Source organism: Mauremys mutica, unplaced genomic scaffold (genome assembly GCF_020497125.1).
Source record: "Mauremys mutica isolate MM-2020 ecotype Southern unplaced genomic scaffold, ASM2049712v1 000009F_np12_subseq_1:161612_obj, whole genome shotgun sequence".
Classification (NCBI taxonomy): domain Eukaryota; kingdom Metazoa; phylum Chordata; order Testudines; family Geoemydidae; genus Mauremys; species Mauremys mutica.
Window position 1 is genome coordinate 146,662 of NW_025422797.1, and position 14,617 is coordinate 161,278.

Here is a 14,617-nt window from a genome sequence, read left to right on the forward strand (position 1 = left end):
CTACTGTAATTGTATTGGTCTTTAGTGAATGATTAGTCTGATCATACGCTAGTCCATGTTTGCAGTGGGGATCCAAGCAGCCAGTTACACAGGTCTTGTACTACTTACAAGTAGTGATACAGGCATGAGAACCCCTCCTTCTGCACATACATAGTGATCTTCTGTACTTGTATAAATAGGTATGGAATCTTCTTGTAGCAGTCTGAGCTGTCTATAATTTCTGTTCTAAAAAACTAGTGGCCTCTTCCCCGGTCACTCTTTGCTGAAGGTAAAGTTTGATAGCAGCATGTAGGAGGGTCATAGTAAGGCTAGCTATGTAATAAAGGGGCAGAGACTGCAGCACTGGAAAGTTCACTTGAGTACAGGACTAAGATGGCATACCATAAGCAGCTTAAAGAAAGGCACTGTATACCTATGTAGTCAAACCAAATGCTGTACTTGTGCTAGGGTCAATGAAACTCTCAGAATGGGGAAAGCTGCTGGACTTTAGGGTGGCAAAACTCCCCCCTCCCCCCCAAACAAAAGACAAAATTAAGCAATCCTGTAAATAAAGTTGTACCCTTAATTATAAGGGGAACTGGGATGAATGTCTATATTATCATACCACTTAGGAGCCCCAGTTGTGGAACAGGATCAAGGTCTGGTAGGCACAATGCAAACTAAGAATACAGTCTCTGCCCCAAAGAGCTTACAGTCGAAGAAGTTAGGATTGCCTAAACCTTTCTATCCTAAGATCCTGTTCTTACTTAACATTGCTAACCTTTTGGGCTTGAATTTTCCATGTTGGGGTTCTGCTTGGGCTGTCGGGTTTTTTTTTTGGTGGGGAAAGTTACAGCTAACACAATTTAGCTGTTTCTGAAACTGTGGTTTAAGAAAGATTCTTAGTTTCTCAGTGGAATAGTTTTAGCACTTCCATAGTGTGGAGTAAGGACTTGAAGCTTTGCAGGTGGTGGGGATCAGAGAGGTGTCTTACGTTGTCCTGGAGAAATTTCACCCATCCTTGATTGTGTTATAGTAGGGCTGTCAAGTGACTAATTGTGCTGTTAATAGAAAAGCATTTATTTAAATATTTTTGGATGTTTTCTACATTTTCAAATATATTAATTTCACTTACAACACAGAATACAAAGTGTATGGTGGTCACTTTATATTTGTTTTTTATTACAAATATTTGCACTGTAAAAAACAGTATTTTTCAATTCACCTAATACAAGTACTGTAGTACAAGCTCCTTATCATGAAAGTTGAACTTACAAATGTAGAATTGGGAAGAAAACTTATGTTTGAATGCAGTTATTTTTTTCTTCCCAATTCTACATTTGTAAGTTCAACTTTCATGATAAGGAGCTTGTACTACAGTACTTGTATTAGGTGAATTGAAAAATACTATTGTTCATTGCAAATGTATATAGAATACAAGGTTTACAGTGCTCACTTTATATTTGTGTTGTAATTGAAATATATTTGAAAATGTAGAAAAAAGCCACAATATTCAATACATTTCAACTGGTATTTTGTGTATCAGTGCAATTAAAACTCCAATTAATTGATTCATTTTTTCATTTAATTGCCTGAGTTAACTGTGAATAACTGATAGCCCTAGTTATAAGCCTCTAACAATCACCACTGGACATGCTTAGAGGCATGTTAGCAAAATTCCTTAAGTATGCTGCTATCTGTACTGAGTATGCTCTGGGCCAAGACTTTCCCTGAAATTGGTCCTTCCTGCAGCCAGATCTCAGAACTGAGAGAAGAGGCTGTCACATAAAGGAAGAGCAATAAGAGGCAATGAGAGCAGAGTGGAAATGGTGGGTCTAACCATCAGAAAACTCCCCTCTAGATGCATGGGGGATGGGCGGGGGGGTTAAGTTAAGGTTGCTGGGGCATCTTAAGTCCACTTATACCTTTACTTTTAAAAATCATTCCTAAAACGCACTCCCTCTTTCCCCTGATTTTATTGCTTAAGCTGTTGGGACACAGTGGTATTTATTTTCAAAGCAAACCTGTTTTATATTAGTGTTGTAAAATTCATTCCTACTGATTCTTGCTCCTCCACCATCTGCAGCTGGCTTACACAGGAAGTGAATGTTATATAAGGGGATTGTAAGACCCCTTATTTTAAGAACATTCATGGGGTTTTTTATCCCGTATACTGATGATTAATGCCATACATATTTGAAAAACACTGGCTACTTACTTAAACTAGCTTTTTAAAAAATAAATTTAGTTATAGTACTATTCAGTAGTCTGCAGCATTAACTGATGTAATAAGGCAGCTGCAAGTTAGACATTCTGGAACAGCTCTGCAGTTCTTTTGCTGAGTCAGTTTCATTTTCCTTGCTTAACACTGATATTGTGCAAGCAAATACTATTACATGAAAAGTTTAGAAGTGTAAGGTACAATGTCTTTCAGTAATCTGACTGCATTAAGAAACATGACCATTTAACATTTATTTTGAACTTTTTAATGACACTTTTAATACATTTTACATATAAAAATGCAAAGTATGAAGCTGGCTACTACACACTAAAAAAATAAAGGCAGTAATTGCCCAAGTCTCTTTATATCACAGTTTACTGAAATTTCATGAAGTGTATATATATTCCTATATCAAAAGTCATAATGAATGTACAACAATTATTTCACATTATTTAATTAATGGTTCCAGATTATGTATCTTTTGGTAGCGTCACATGCTATTTAAGCATCCCACCAACAGAATTTAGAACTAAAACAGAATTTTGTAGCAGTCATCTCGATAAGAGTACAGGATAAGCACAGGAATTCTGTAGAGGAAAAAGGACAGTGTTAGAATTTACCTCCAAGAGAACAGAGTAAGTCAGTGATCATTCTAAACCCTCCAAAAATAGTAATGTCTAGAGACAGAGTAAATTATGGCCTCTGAATTCTCCTAAGACCCTTAGAGATAGGAAAGATCTTATTGTACATCAGTCAATCCTGCTGTAAATGCAGGATTGTTCCAATTAATTTTTCTTGTGTTATGTCCACTTATTTTAACAGGATCCAAGTAATGGTATTGCTACAATTTCCCTGAACAGACATCACTGTCAAAGCTTTTCCTAAAATTTAGCCTAAATTTTTACTCCTAATTTCAACCCTTTCCTCATTATACCTCTTTTTGCTACCCTAAATAAAAATGATCTCCCATCCCTTAATGTTTCCAGATGACTAAGGCTTTGAATTCTAGAACAGAGAATTAAATTTTCTTCCACTTAGGCAGAAGGGGAGAGAGATTTAATTTTGACCATGCAAGGGGCTATCTAATTTATGTAGAACAACATGCACCATCACTGGGGACAGGTAGCATATAATTTAATGGAATGTCAACACTTCAAAGAAGTGGAATACTGGAAACCTGCTGACTATTTGTGAAAGGGTTAGTGCGTGTGTGTTGCAAAAACACCTGAACTTAAAAGGGCCAGGTAAGGATTGATAAAACTTCTCACTTTACAGTAGCTTAAACACTATTTTATTGGCTTTCAATAGCAGCTAAGTGGCAAAGAATCAAGTTGGGAGCACCTCGACACTCAATTTTAATATACTTACCTTTTCTGAGAATGTTCTGTCTCAAATTTAGTTTTTTCTCCTCATATAAAGTAGAGGTTGAGTGTGGAAATGTTATCTAAACAACTAAAAAAAGTTAACAGAAGATCCTCTGGAAGTCTCCTACTAAAGGAGAGAGTGCAGTCATTGGGTTTTAGTATTCAGAGCTTTACAAGCTGTTGAGGAATACTGGAATTTGTCTGTGCTGTTAATGCATGATTAGGGATGGTGTCATTGTTTTCTAAAGTGTTTGAAAGGCACTATTATTAGAAAGCCAAATTCTAGTCTCATTGAATGGCTCACCAAAGTTAACTGAGTACTGCTCATGTTGGAGAGGAAAGAGTGGCTCGCAACAAAATGCACAGAAAGTTAAATATTAACTTTGAAATATTCAATTTTTAAGAGAATGAAATGGTCAATGAAAAGTTAAACCAGGAATTTTGAGTTCTAAATTATTTTCTTCTACACTTTTTTCTGCATTTATGCTGAGGGTATTTTATGATACACTTTATTATGTATCAATGGAAAGAGTTTGTTTAAAAGGTCCTTAACCTTTTCACCTATGCCAAATATCTGCAGCTTCCACCAAAATCAGTGGGAGCCATGGATACTGAATAGTCCTGAAGTCCAAGTCTTTGTCAGAAGGGAAATTCTGCACAGTTGACATAGGAGAAGATTCCCAGCTATCAGAACCCACATCTGTCTAAATCTGTTACTAGTTATGCTGCCAAAAGCCAAATGTGTAAATTACCCAGAAAGGAAAATGTGATGATTAAATGTCGACTAACCTCTCCCTGTCAAGAATTTACATGTCCCACAGCTCAGTTACATACTTATATAAACTGTGGTGTTTAGGTTTCAGAGTGGTAGCTATGCTAGTCTGTATCAGCAAAAAGAACGAGAAGTACTTGTGGCACCTTAGAGGCTAACAAATTTATCTGAGCATAAGCTTTCGTGGGCTAAAGCCCACTTCATCAGACCCACGAAAGCTTATGCTCAAATAAATGTTAGTCTCTAAGGTGCCACAAGTACTCCTGTTCTTTTTGTGGTGTTTAGATGAATGTTAAGACTATAATGTTAGTTATAATGTTAACCTTAAGACTATAAAAATGGGGACAAGAGGACCAGTCAGGTGTGTTCACCTTAAGAGGGTGCATTCTTTGCCTTTCTCTACAGAAAATTTACAGCAGCCTATTTACCACAGTTAAAATGTGTGGAACAGCTCAATTGTTGCAGCACCTACAGTAGTGTAACAAATATATTTACCTCTTTTCTATTTTGATATTGTAAATTTCATCACAAACGGCTTGTAGGTATCTCTGCTTTGGTAATCGTGACATCAGTTGTTTTACAGTCGTGTAAAAGGCTTGTTCATCTCCATCATACTGTAAGGAAAAAAGGACAAGAGGAATTTTCATATATATTACATTTCATTATGAATGAAAAAACAGTGTCACTGAGGGGAGGGTTCACTTTTCTGAATAGTAATACTCTATTTCTTAACCTGCCAAAAAACTAGCTTCTTGAAACAAAATGCACAAAACTGCATGTACAACGTGACTGTGTTACAGCAGAGATCTTTGTAAGGAGGTTGCTGGTGATCAGCTTCTCCCCTCCTACAGTAGGACAGCAGCATCATGCTGTGAAGGCTGGAGTGGCCCACTTTTACTCTACAGAGTTATCACCATTGTAGAAACACGTGATCCTCCTGTCCCACCCCTGTTCTTTCACATGTACATGCACCAGATCATTCTTTGGTCTCTTCTGCCACGGATGGGCTTTTCCCCTTCTGAACTGATATAAAAGCCACCCCTTTCCCTCCCACTGCTTCAGTCTCCTGACTTGTCCACAGTACCATAATTTATCCTCAGCTCAACTTCCCAACAGCATTGAGAAATGGGGATAAGGTTTTTGCTTATTGACTCAATTCCTCATCTTATGCTGTTTGGGTCATCCTCCCTCACAAAGAACTCCATCACACATCTTTGCTGCGGTATACTCCCATGCTGCAGCAGAACAAAACTCGCATTATACACTGTAGCTCACAGGGTTCTGAGCAGTAGCCATAACACTAATCAGAATCATGTTAATTTCAATGGCTGCTGCCTGGGAAAGCCAGGAGCAGCCAGAGCTCAAGACAACACTGCTCTGTTCACATTCAGCAGGGTATCTTCATGAACAAAGACTGAAAGCTGAAATTCTGCAAAAATTGTTGGCTAAGGACTCCACCAACTCAAGAGGGAAAGTTCCCTACTTGGGCATTTGGCAAATGGATCTTTCAAGGCTTGTTCTAAACCCTTTGTGTCTGTACAGAATTGTTTAGCCTTTCTTAAACTCTTAAAAAAAACAAAACTGGGTGAGAATTTTACCATTGACTTCAATAAGGACAGGATTTCACCCCCATTAACTTCAAACCTTTGAAAACCTACTGTTAAATCCAAATTACATATACACAACTCATTGCTTACCTCTAGTGACAAGAAGTGTATTAGAGTTTCTTTTGACAGATCTACCTGCAAAAATAGCAGGGCAAAGATGTCAATGTCAAGGAATCAAATGTTATATAGTTTAACAAGTAAAAGTAACTTATTTTTCCAGTTCTAGTCCTGGCATCATTCTGGCCATGTGAAGATCTCAAAATTTAATCTCTAATTTATAAAGAAGTTTTGCAAACACATTTGGACTGCATCAGAATTTTAGGCATTTCCAAAGATAATTTATGGTTGGCAGAGCTCATCTGTGTACATGGAAAGTCTTCCCTTAATTTCAAAAAAGGTAAACATGCTTATTCCTAAAGGGCACATAGGAAGGATGCACTATTTTTAACCTCTTCAGAAAGTGTTGAGAGGGAACCCAGAAAGTAACATTTAAATATGCTTTATAGTGATACGCTGCAGCAACAAATTACTATTAAATCCACCACAACACAGGAGTTAGAGGTGCAAATAGTTAAAATGTAAACATTTTACTATATGCAACAGTCTCAATTCATACAGCAGGAAGCTTTCTCAATATACTAGCTAAACATTGTGTGGGTTTTATTTTACAACAGATTTCTAAATTTGGTTATAATTGCTAATTCTAAAATTTGAGATTACAGCTGGTGACAGCTACCTTGCTAGCCATTAACATTAAAGACTCTAATGACCAAGCATTTGCCATTTCATTTAGGCTGTAGAAAACAGACTTACGGCTAAAATTTCAATCTCACTTGTTTTCTGCTGCAGATTAGTAATGAAGGTCTGGAGTCTTGTTTGTACCTGCATATTAAAATTAATAGTGGTTAAAAGTTGCATACAAATTTCTCCTGTTACACTGATGTTGGGAACCTTTGTTTTCTATTTCAGGAAACATAAGATTTAATTCTCAGTAATGCCAGATGGTCAATTGTTAACTAGGAATATGCGGGCATCTTACATTAACATCAGGAGCATGAGCACAGGGCTCATGCCCACTCATGAAGTATTTTTGCCAATTATGAGTAGAGTGGTAGGAGAGATGATATTAGGACTAATGAGGTTAGGCAGAATTAACACATGATTATGAATTTCCCTAGACAGAGTCAAAGATATGCTGTTCCTGGGCACTAGTGGAGGCCACCTTTCACAAAGATAAGAGAAGACACCACTTTAATCAGAAATTGGCAGTAGAATCACAGAAGGCAGTCCTGGAATACACTCTAGCTCTTCTGCATTTCAGAGAAGATAGCTGCATTTTGGGCAATAGGATATTGAACTGCTGGTGCATTCAGTCCCATTACATTGCATTACTGCCTCCTTTCTGGAGCAGGATGAGAATCCAGCAGTCTATAAAAATTGTTGCATTCTTACATTAAAAAATGGGTTTTGCTGATATGGAAGGAAAATTATATCCCATTATACAATCCAAGTATTTTGGAAGCCAGTACATCCTGAATTTTCTATCCTCTTTGGATTGGAGCCTGTTCTTTTTTTCTTACGTTTGGTTCATTGTTAGCATCCAAGTGAGGAAAACTCCATTTTTCTTTCATACAGTGGTCTAACATTATACCACTAAACATTTTGTTTTAAGCAAAGCGGGGCACTGTTAGTATGCATCATGTTGGAAAACTTTTGCTTGCACCCCCTAGCTTGACAGGCCATAATGAAATATTAAACTATAGAGGGCAAATGTTTGAGTCCATTGCATACACATTAAATACAAAATATGAAAAATTCCACCAAGATTTCAACAGCTTCCACCCCACCATCAACCTCAGCCTGGACCAATCTACACGGGAGGTCCACTTTCTAGACACCACAGTGCAAATAAGTGATGGTCACATTAACACCACCCTATACCGAAAACCTACCGACCACTATGCCTACCTTCATGCTTCCATCCCGGGCACACCACAAGATCCACTGTCTACAGCACTGAGGTACAACCGCATCTGCTCTAACCCCTCAGTCAGAGACCAACACCTACAAAATCTCCACCAAGCATTCTCAAAACTACAGTACCCGCACGAGGAAATAAGGAAACAGATCAACAGAGCCAGACGTGTACCCAGAAGCCTCCTACTGCAAGAAAAAACCCAAGAAAGAAACCAACAGGACTCCACTGGCCATCACATACAGTCCCCAGCTAAAACCCCTCCAACGCATCATCAGGGATCTACAACCCATCCTGGACAATGATCCCACACTTTCACAGGCCTTGGGTAGCAGGCCAGTCCTCGCCCACAGACAACCTGCCAACCTGAAGCATATTCTCACCAGCAACTGCACACCGCACCATAGTAACTCTAGCTCAGGAACCAATCCATGCAACAAACCTCGATGCCAACTCTGCCCACATATCTACACCAGCGACACCATCACAGGACCTAACCAGATCAGCCACACCATCACTGGTTCATTCACCTGCACATCCACCAATGTAATATACGCCATCATATGCCACCAATGCCCCTCTGCTATGTACATTGGCCAAACTGGACAGTCTCTAAGGAAAAGGATAAATGGACACAAATCAGATATTAGGAATGGCAATATGCAAAAACCTGTAGGAGAACACTTGAACCTCCCTGGCCACACAATAGCAGATCTTAAGGTGGCCATCCTACAGCAAAAAAACTTCAGGACCAGACTTCAAAGAGAAACTGCTGAGCTTCAGTTCATCTGCAAATTTGACACCATCAGCTCAGGATTAAACAAAGACTGTGAATGGTTTGCCAACTACAGAACCAGTTTCTCCTCCCTTGGTTTTCACACCTCTACTGCTAGAACAGGGCCTCATCCTCCCTGATTGAACTAACCTCGTTATCTCTATCTTGCTTGCATATATATATATATATATATATATATATATATATATATATATATATATATATATATATATATATACCTGCCCCTGGAAATTTCCACTACTTGCATCCGAAGAAGTGGGTATTCACCCACGAAAGCTCATGCTGCAAAACGTCTGTTAGTCTATAAGGTGCCACAGGATTCTTTGCTGCTTTTACAGATCCAGACTAACACGGCTACCCCTCTGATATATGTTTAACTTGTAACCTTAACATTTTCTTAAGCACTCAAAAGTCAGGAAATGCCAGAATTAAGGTTCCACATAGAATCTTCACTGAGCTCTCTTGTACACATGCATTATGACAGAAAATAAGACAGAAAATATCATATTGCCTCTATATAAATCCATGGTACACCCACACCTTGAATACTGCATGCAGATATGGTCGCCCCATCTCAAAAAAGATATATTGGAATTGGAAATGGTTCAGAAAAGGGCAACAAAAATGATTAGAGGTACAGAACGGCTTCCATATGAGGAGAAATTAATAAGACTGGGACTTTTCAGCTTGGAAAAGAGGTGACTAAGGTGGGATATGATAAAGGTCTATAAAATCATGAGTGGTATATAGAGAGAAAATAAGGAAGTGTTATTTACTCCTTTTCATAATACAAGAACAAGGGGCCACCAAATGAAATTAACAGGTAGCAGGTTTAAAACAAACACAAGAAAGTTTTTTTTCCACACAATGCACTGTCAACCTCTGGAACTCCTTGCCAGAGGGTGTTGTGAAAGCCAATACTATAATGGGGTTCAAAAGGGAGCTAGACAGATTCATGGAAGATAGGTCCATCAATGGCTATTTGCCAGGATGGGCAGGGATGGTGTTCCCTAGCCTCTGTTTGCCAGAAGCTGGGATTGGGTGACAGAGCATGGATCACTTGATGATAACCTGTCTGTTCATTCCCTTTGGGGCATCTGCCATTGGCCACTGTCAGAAGACAGGATACTGGGCTTGATGGACCTTTGGTCTGACCCAGTATGACCGTTCTTATGTTCTTATAATAGCCTTGCCCCCAATCATGTGGGAAGTCTGTGTTAGAGCGAAGAACTGGTCTCCTTGGGTCCCATTTCAATGCTTTACACCCATGAAAAAAATCCATTTTCCTCTTCTTGTAACCCTTTGCCTCATTCACTGTCCATGCTGCAGACTAAAGAAGGCACAGATCCTGCAGGACAAGCAGCCTGTGATCATGATATTACAGCTACATGCAGGCCAGAAAAAAAAATTCAAACCAAAACCGAAAGAAGAAAAAAAAAACTACATATACCTGAGTTTCATAACGCCGTCTGACACTGGCAGGCAATTTTTCAGGAGCTATAACACTCACATTTGGCACTACAGAAGTTCCATGTGGTTCAAATAAACCTAAAATGCAAACAGTTTGAGAATGTATTCTTTCTTCACATAAACAAGCATGTTATATCCTGTTTTAAACAAAACTACCCCCCACTAATCTTAATGGGTCAAGACTTATTTACTACTATGATGGGTGCTATTGAAGCAATTATGCAATTTTTGTGGCTGCAACTTAAAGGGACTCATCCTGCAAAATCTTCTGATTCTTACAGGATGGAACCTGGTTGAGAGTCGTCTCCATTAGTTTTCTGCACTGTCCGCATTGTAAATCACATCACTTTGCAGCAAGATAGCCACTTCCAGCTACAGAATCAGAAATGTCTACTGTAAACAAAGTTTTAGTTTATTCAGTGTGGCAAGAAGTCTTTCATGCCTTGTGAACATTTTGACTGGTGGGCCAAGCAAAATGGTTTCATATTTCCTGTAAGTTTATTATAAAATGACTTCTGCATTTTATAGGAAAATGTAATTTAAACTTTTCAAATTTTAGACACAGCATTTGAGATTAGAAAGAAATTACTCTAGCCAGGTAAAAGTTGTAAGGAAAGACGTTTGTGGTTTGTTTATAGCAATTCTTGTAATGTGATTAAAATATATACTACTTTATTGCAAAGAATGTTCACTATACACAAAAAGTCAATTTTAGAATTAGCGATTATATACCTGAAGTATTAGCAAATGATCCTTTTAGATTCTGTACTGAGAGAGTATCTGAAGTTTCTCTAAAAGCAAGCAAACAAAAACAGTTATAAAAATAGACACATAATGTACAAGCAGTACAGTAATGTAAGCTACTGTTAGCAAACTTTCACATGCAAAGGTATTTTGTATTCTTTTCACTCCAATTAGCTGAAAAAAATGTAATGGAGATTTTCAGCATATATTTGCAAATTAAATCCTGTATTTTTGATTAGTTAAGAAATGCCAACACACAATTAAACTTGTTAATTTAAAAAGAACTGTCTTCAACAATCATAGTAAACAGCAAAACTTTCCTTGCTACATTCACTAATTGTAAGTGGGAAATATTTTAGACACCAGGTTTCTTTTTCATTACCTTGCTACTCCTATATAGGATCTTGCATTTATGTCATATAAAGTTGCTTCAGTAACATAACAGTCATGTTAACTTCAATAAATGAATGTCAAACAGGAAAAATAGTTGGACTTCATGGCCTGATCAAGCAGGAGGAGATGAGCAGCAGGCAAAAGAAAGAGCTTTTCTTGCAAATCAAATTGTTAAAAAAACACCCACATAGCTGGACTTTTCTTCAAATGAGTCCCAGTATAGAAGTTTCCTATTACAGAGCTACGCTTTGCAAAGCTATTCAAGAATAATACTGACGGCCAAACTTTTGATGATTATTGCATGTACATCCATGACAGTATAAAAGTAAAGACCTGATTATTCAGGCCGCACTGTTGCTTTCACATGCCCATGTGCATACTTGAATGGTTCTAATAAATGCAAGAATTTTACTGTAAGCTTTTTGGAGCAGGGACCTCTTTTGTTCTGTTTGTACAGCACCTAGCACAATAAGGCCCTGGTCCACGAAAGGGGCTCATAGGTGCTACTGCAATACAATTAATAAGTAATATCAAAGTTTAGGCAGGTATGCTCACATGTTGCAAGTTTGACCAATTTTGCTCACATAGAAGCCCAGCTGAAAATCTGGCCCTAAATCTGTAAAACAGTAGGAAGAATACTTCAAAATGTTACTCTCAGTTGCCTTCAGCAAATCTCAAGACATAACAGAAGTCATACTATCACATTATTTTCCTTCTTTTTCAAAAAGGAATTTGGCAAATCTTTCTCAGTGGTAATTTTAATTAAAAATCAATGTAATAGAAACCTCAACTGAAGTCTTATTTTGAAAGACCTTTAATTTGACTACTCCTGTTCACTATTTATGCAGCTACCTGTTACTTCTTTCATCGCAGACTTTAGTCTTCAGTTTCTGGGCCAGGTGATCTACTAGCTCAGTCTCTAAAATCCTTTTCTCCGTGTGCCTTTCCTTCTCGAAGGATTTCACCTACAAAATGGTAATTTAACATTTTAATGAGTTTGCTAAATCTGGAAATCTACATAAATATACCGTGGAAATAAAGAAAAGTAAGTTTGAATAGGCTCATCACCTATTAAAGATGTAATTATCAAATGGAATAAAACTGAGACTGAGACTCAGTTCATCTGGAAACTGGCCAATTAAACCCTCTGGCTTGGTTGATTAGATTTCTGCAACCAAATAACTAATAATAATTTCTTTTGCATTTTCACTGCTTAGGCTTGGCCGCTTTCACTTGTTAATATGGGATAATGACGTCTGGCTGGTGTCCGGAGGGAAATACTGCGTTAAACACAGGGTTCTCTCTCTCTGTTTTAAATTAAAGGATTAATTTGGAATGTGGTTGCCTTTCACTGAATTTGCAGAGAGGTAACTCTCTAGCATTTAAACCTACACATATTTGCTCAGTTTTTGTTTTATTAATTATGAAAAGACTAATTAAACTAGAGAATCGCTCTGCCATTTAATATATTGACATGCTCTTTGTATTTCTGCTCTAACGTAACAAAATACCATCACTAGGTTTTAAAGATTAAATGCGTTTTTTTCATTGTATCTTTAATGCCTAGATACATCACTCTGTGATCAAATAATTGTCAAGATCAACTTGTTCTTACAGTTAGCATAAGAAGAAGATTAATAATTGAAGTAAGTGAAAAGTATCTTTCTGTTATACATTATAGCTAGGTTATACAATCATGCCATATGGGGCAAATGATTTTAACAGATCACTGTTTTTTTATGAAAATGATTAAAAGAAGTAGCAAAGATAATGCCCAGAATCAGTGACAGCTTTGGGCACCAAAAATCTCTGTTTATGCACAGAAGAGATACAGTACAGACAGTGGCAATTCAAGCTTCCTTACAATAATGCCTTTGCACATTAACCCTCACCTGGAGAGACAAATAGAAATGGTGGGTCATAGTTCTATGTTCTATTTAAACATTGTCTATTTTGCTAGCTGCCAATAAGGCTGCCAATTTTCTTGGTATTTGTTTTGTAATGTAAACAACTGCCCAATTGGAAGAGGCCAGAGACCACCAATTCATTGCATAATGTCACCAAACAGCCATTACGTAGTGGTAACACTTGGTCACTACCTTTTAAAAAAATACACAAATACAGCTTAGATGAGTCTCAGTCTAAGTTACCACATTTGTATTTAAGTTACCAGATTCTTTTTTTCTCCCCAGATAAAAGGGCAACAAAAATGATTAGGGGGCTGGAGCACATGACTTATGAGGAGAGGCTGAGGGAACTGGGATTGTTTAGCCTGCAGAAGAGAAGAATGAGGGGGGATTTGATAGCTGCTTTCAACTACCTGAAAGGGGGTTCCAAGGAGGATGGATCTAGACTGTTCTCAGTGGTAGAAGATGACAGAACAAGGAGTAATGGTCTCAAGTTGCAGAGGGGGAGGTTTAGGTTGGATATTAGGAAAAACTTTTTCACTAGTAGGGTGGTGAAGAACTGGAATGGGTTACCTAGGGAGGTGGTGGAATCTCCTTCCTTAGAGGTTTTTAAGGTCAGGCTTGACAAAGCCCTGGCTGGGATGATTTAGTTGGGTTTGGTCCTGCTTTGAGCAGGGGGTTGGACTAGATGACCTCCTGAGGTCCCTTCCAACCCTGAGATTCTATGATTCTAAAAGAGGAGGGAGACTGGGCCTGGTAAAAAACTAGAAAGCTGGGTCTGCTGTGCATCCACTATCCATTCTTCAGAGTAATTTTGTACTACTTATTAACTCTGAAACTGTACTGAGCTGAAATGCCAACTACTGAATTATAGAGCACTTTCCCCAGAAAATATTGTATGAGCTCCACAAAAACACATAGAAGAGTAGATTATTAATCTGAAGTATTTACGAAAATTCTCCCCAACCCCACCTTTACCTTTACATGATTTCCTTCTTTCTCAGAGACAAGAGTCACATATGTGATCCCAGAACATTTGCAATACTCTTGCAGTTCTTCTTGGGACTAAAACAAGAAAAAGTAATAGAGAAGTGGAGTAGAGTATAAAACGGCAATTTAGACAATCAAAATCTCAAGTTGACTGGAAATACATATATACTGTACGTATTGACCTTCTGAGTAATGAAAAGCTTTGTACATTGGTCCAGGAAGAACAATCTCCTTGTCAATTTCTTTATTTTCATGTTTCAAAGCCTATAACTCGCTAAAGTGTGTTTCACCAAGAATTAGAAGTGGAAGCTGGATATTTGTCTCCGTTGCATCTATTAGCAAGAATGGGCTTTTCTTCCAGTGTTTGTAACGTTCATTACTAGCCCCACTCCTGCACGG

At 37.9% G+C, this 14,617-nt stretch overlaps 1 protein-coding gene across 1 annotated transcript; it reads right to left on the reverse strand.

Moving 5' to 3' along the window:
• Nucleotides 1-2,449: 2,449 nt before the first annotated feature.
• Nucleotides 2,450-14,293, reverse strand: LOC123356895 (eIF-2-alpha kinase GCN2-like; the record flags this gene model as incomplete). The annotated part of the gene is made up of 8 exons (XM_045000149.1): nucleotides 2,450-2,787; nucleotides 4,832-4,950; nucleotides 6,034-6,078; nucleotides 6,757-6,825; nucleotides 10,165-10,262; nucleotides 10,917-10,975; nucleotides 12,174-12,286; nucleotides 14,207-14,293. Coding segments are annotated over 8 exons (648 nt in total), but the record flags the coding sequence as incomplete, so codon positions are not given.
• Between the last annotated feature and the right edge of the window lie 324 nt (nucleotides 14,294-14,617).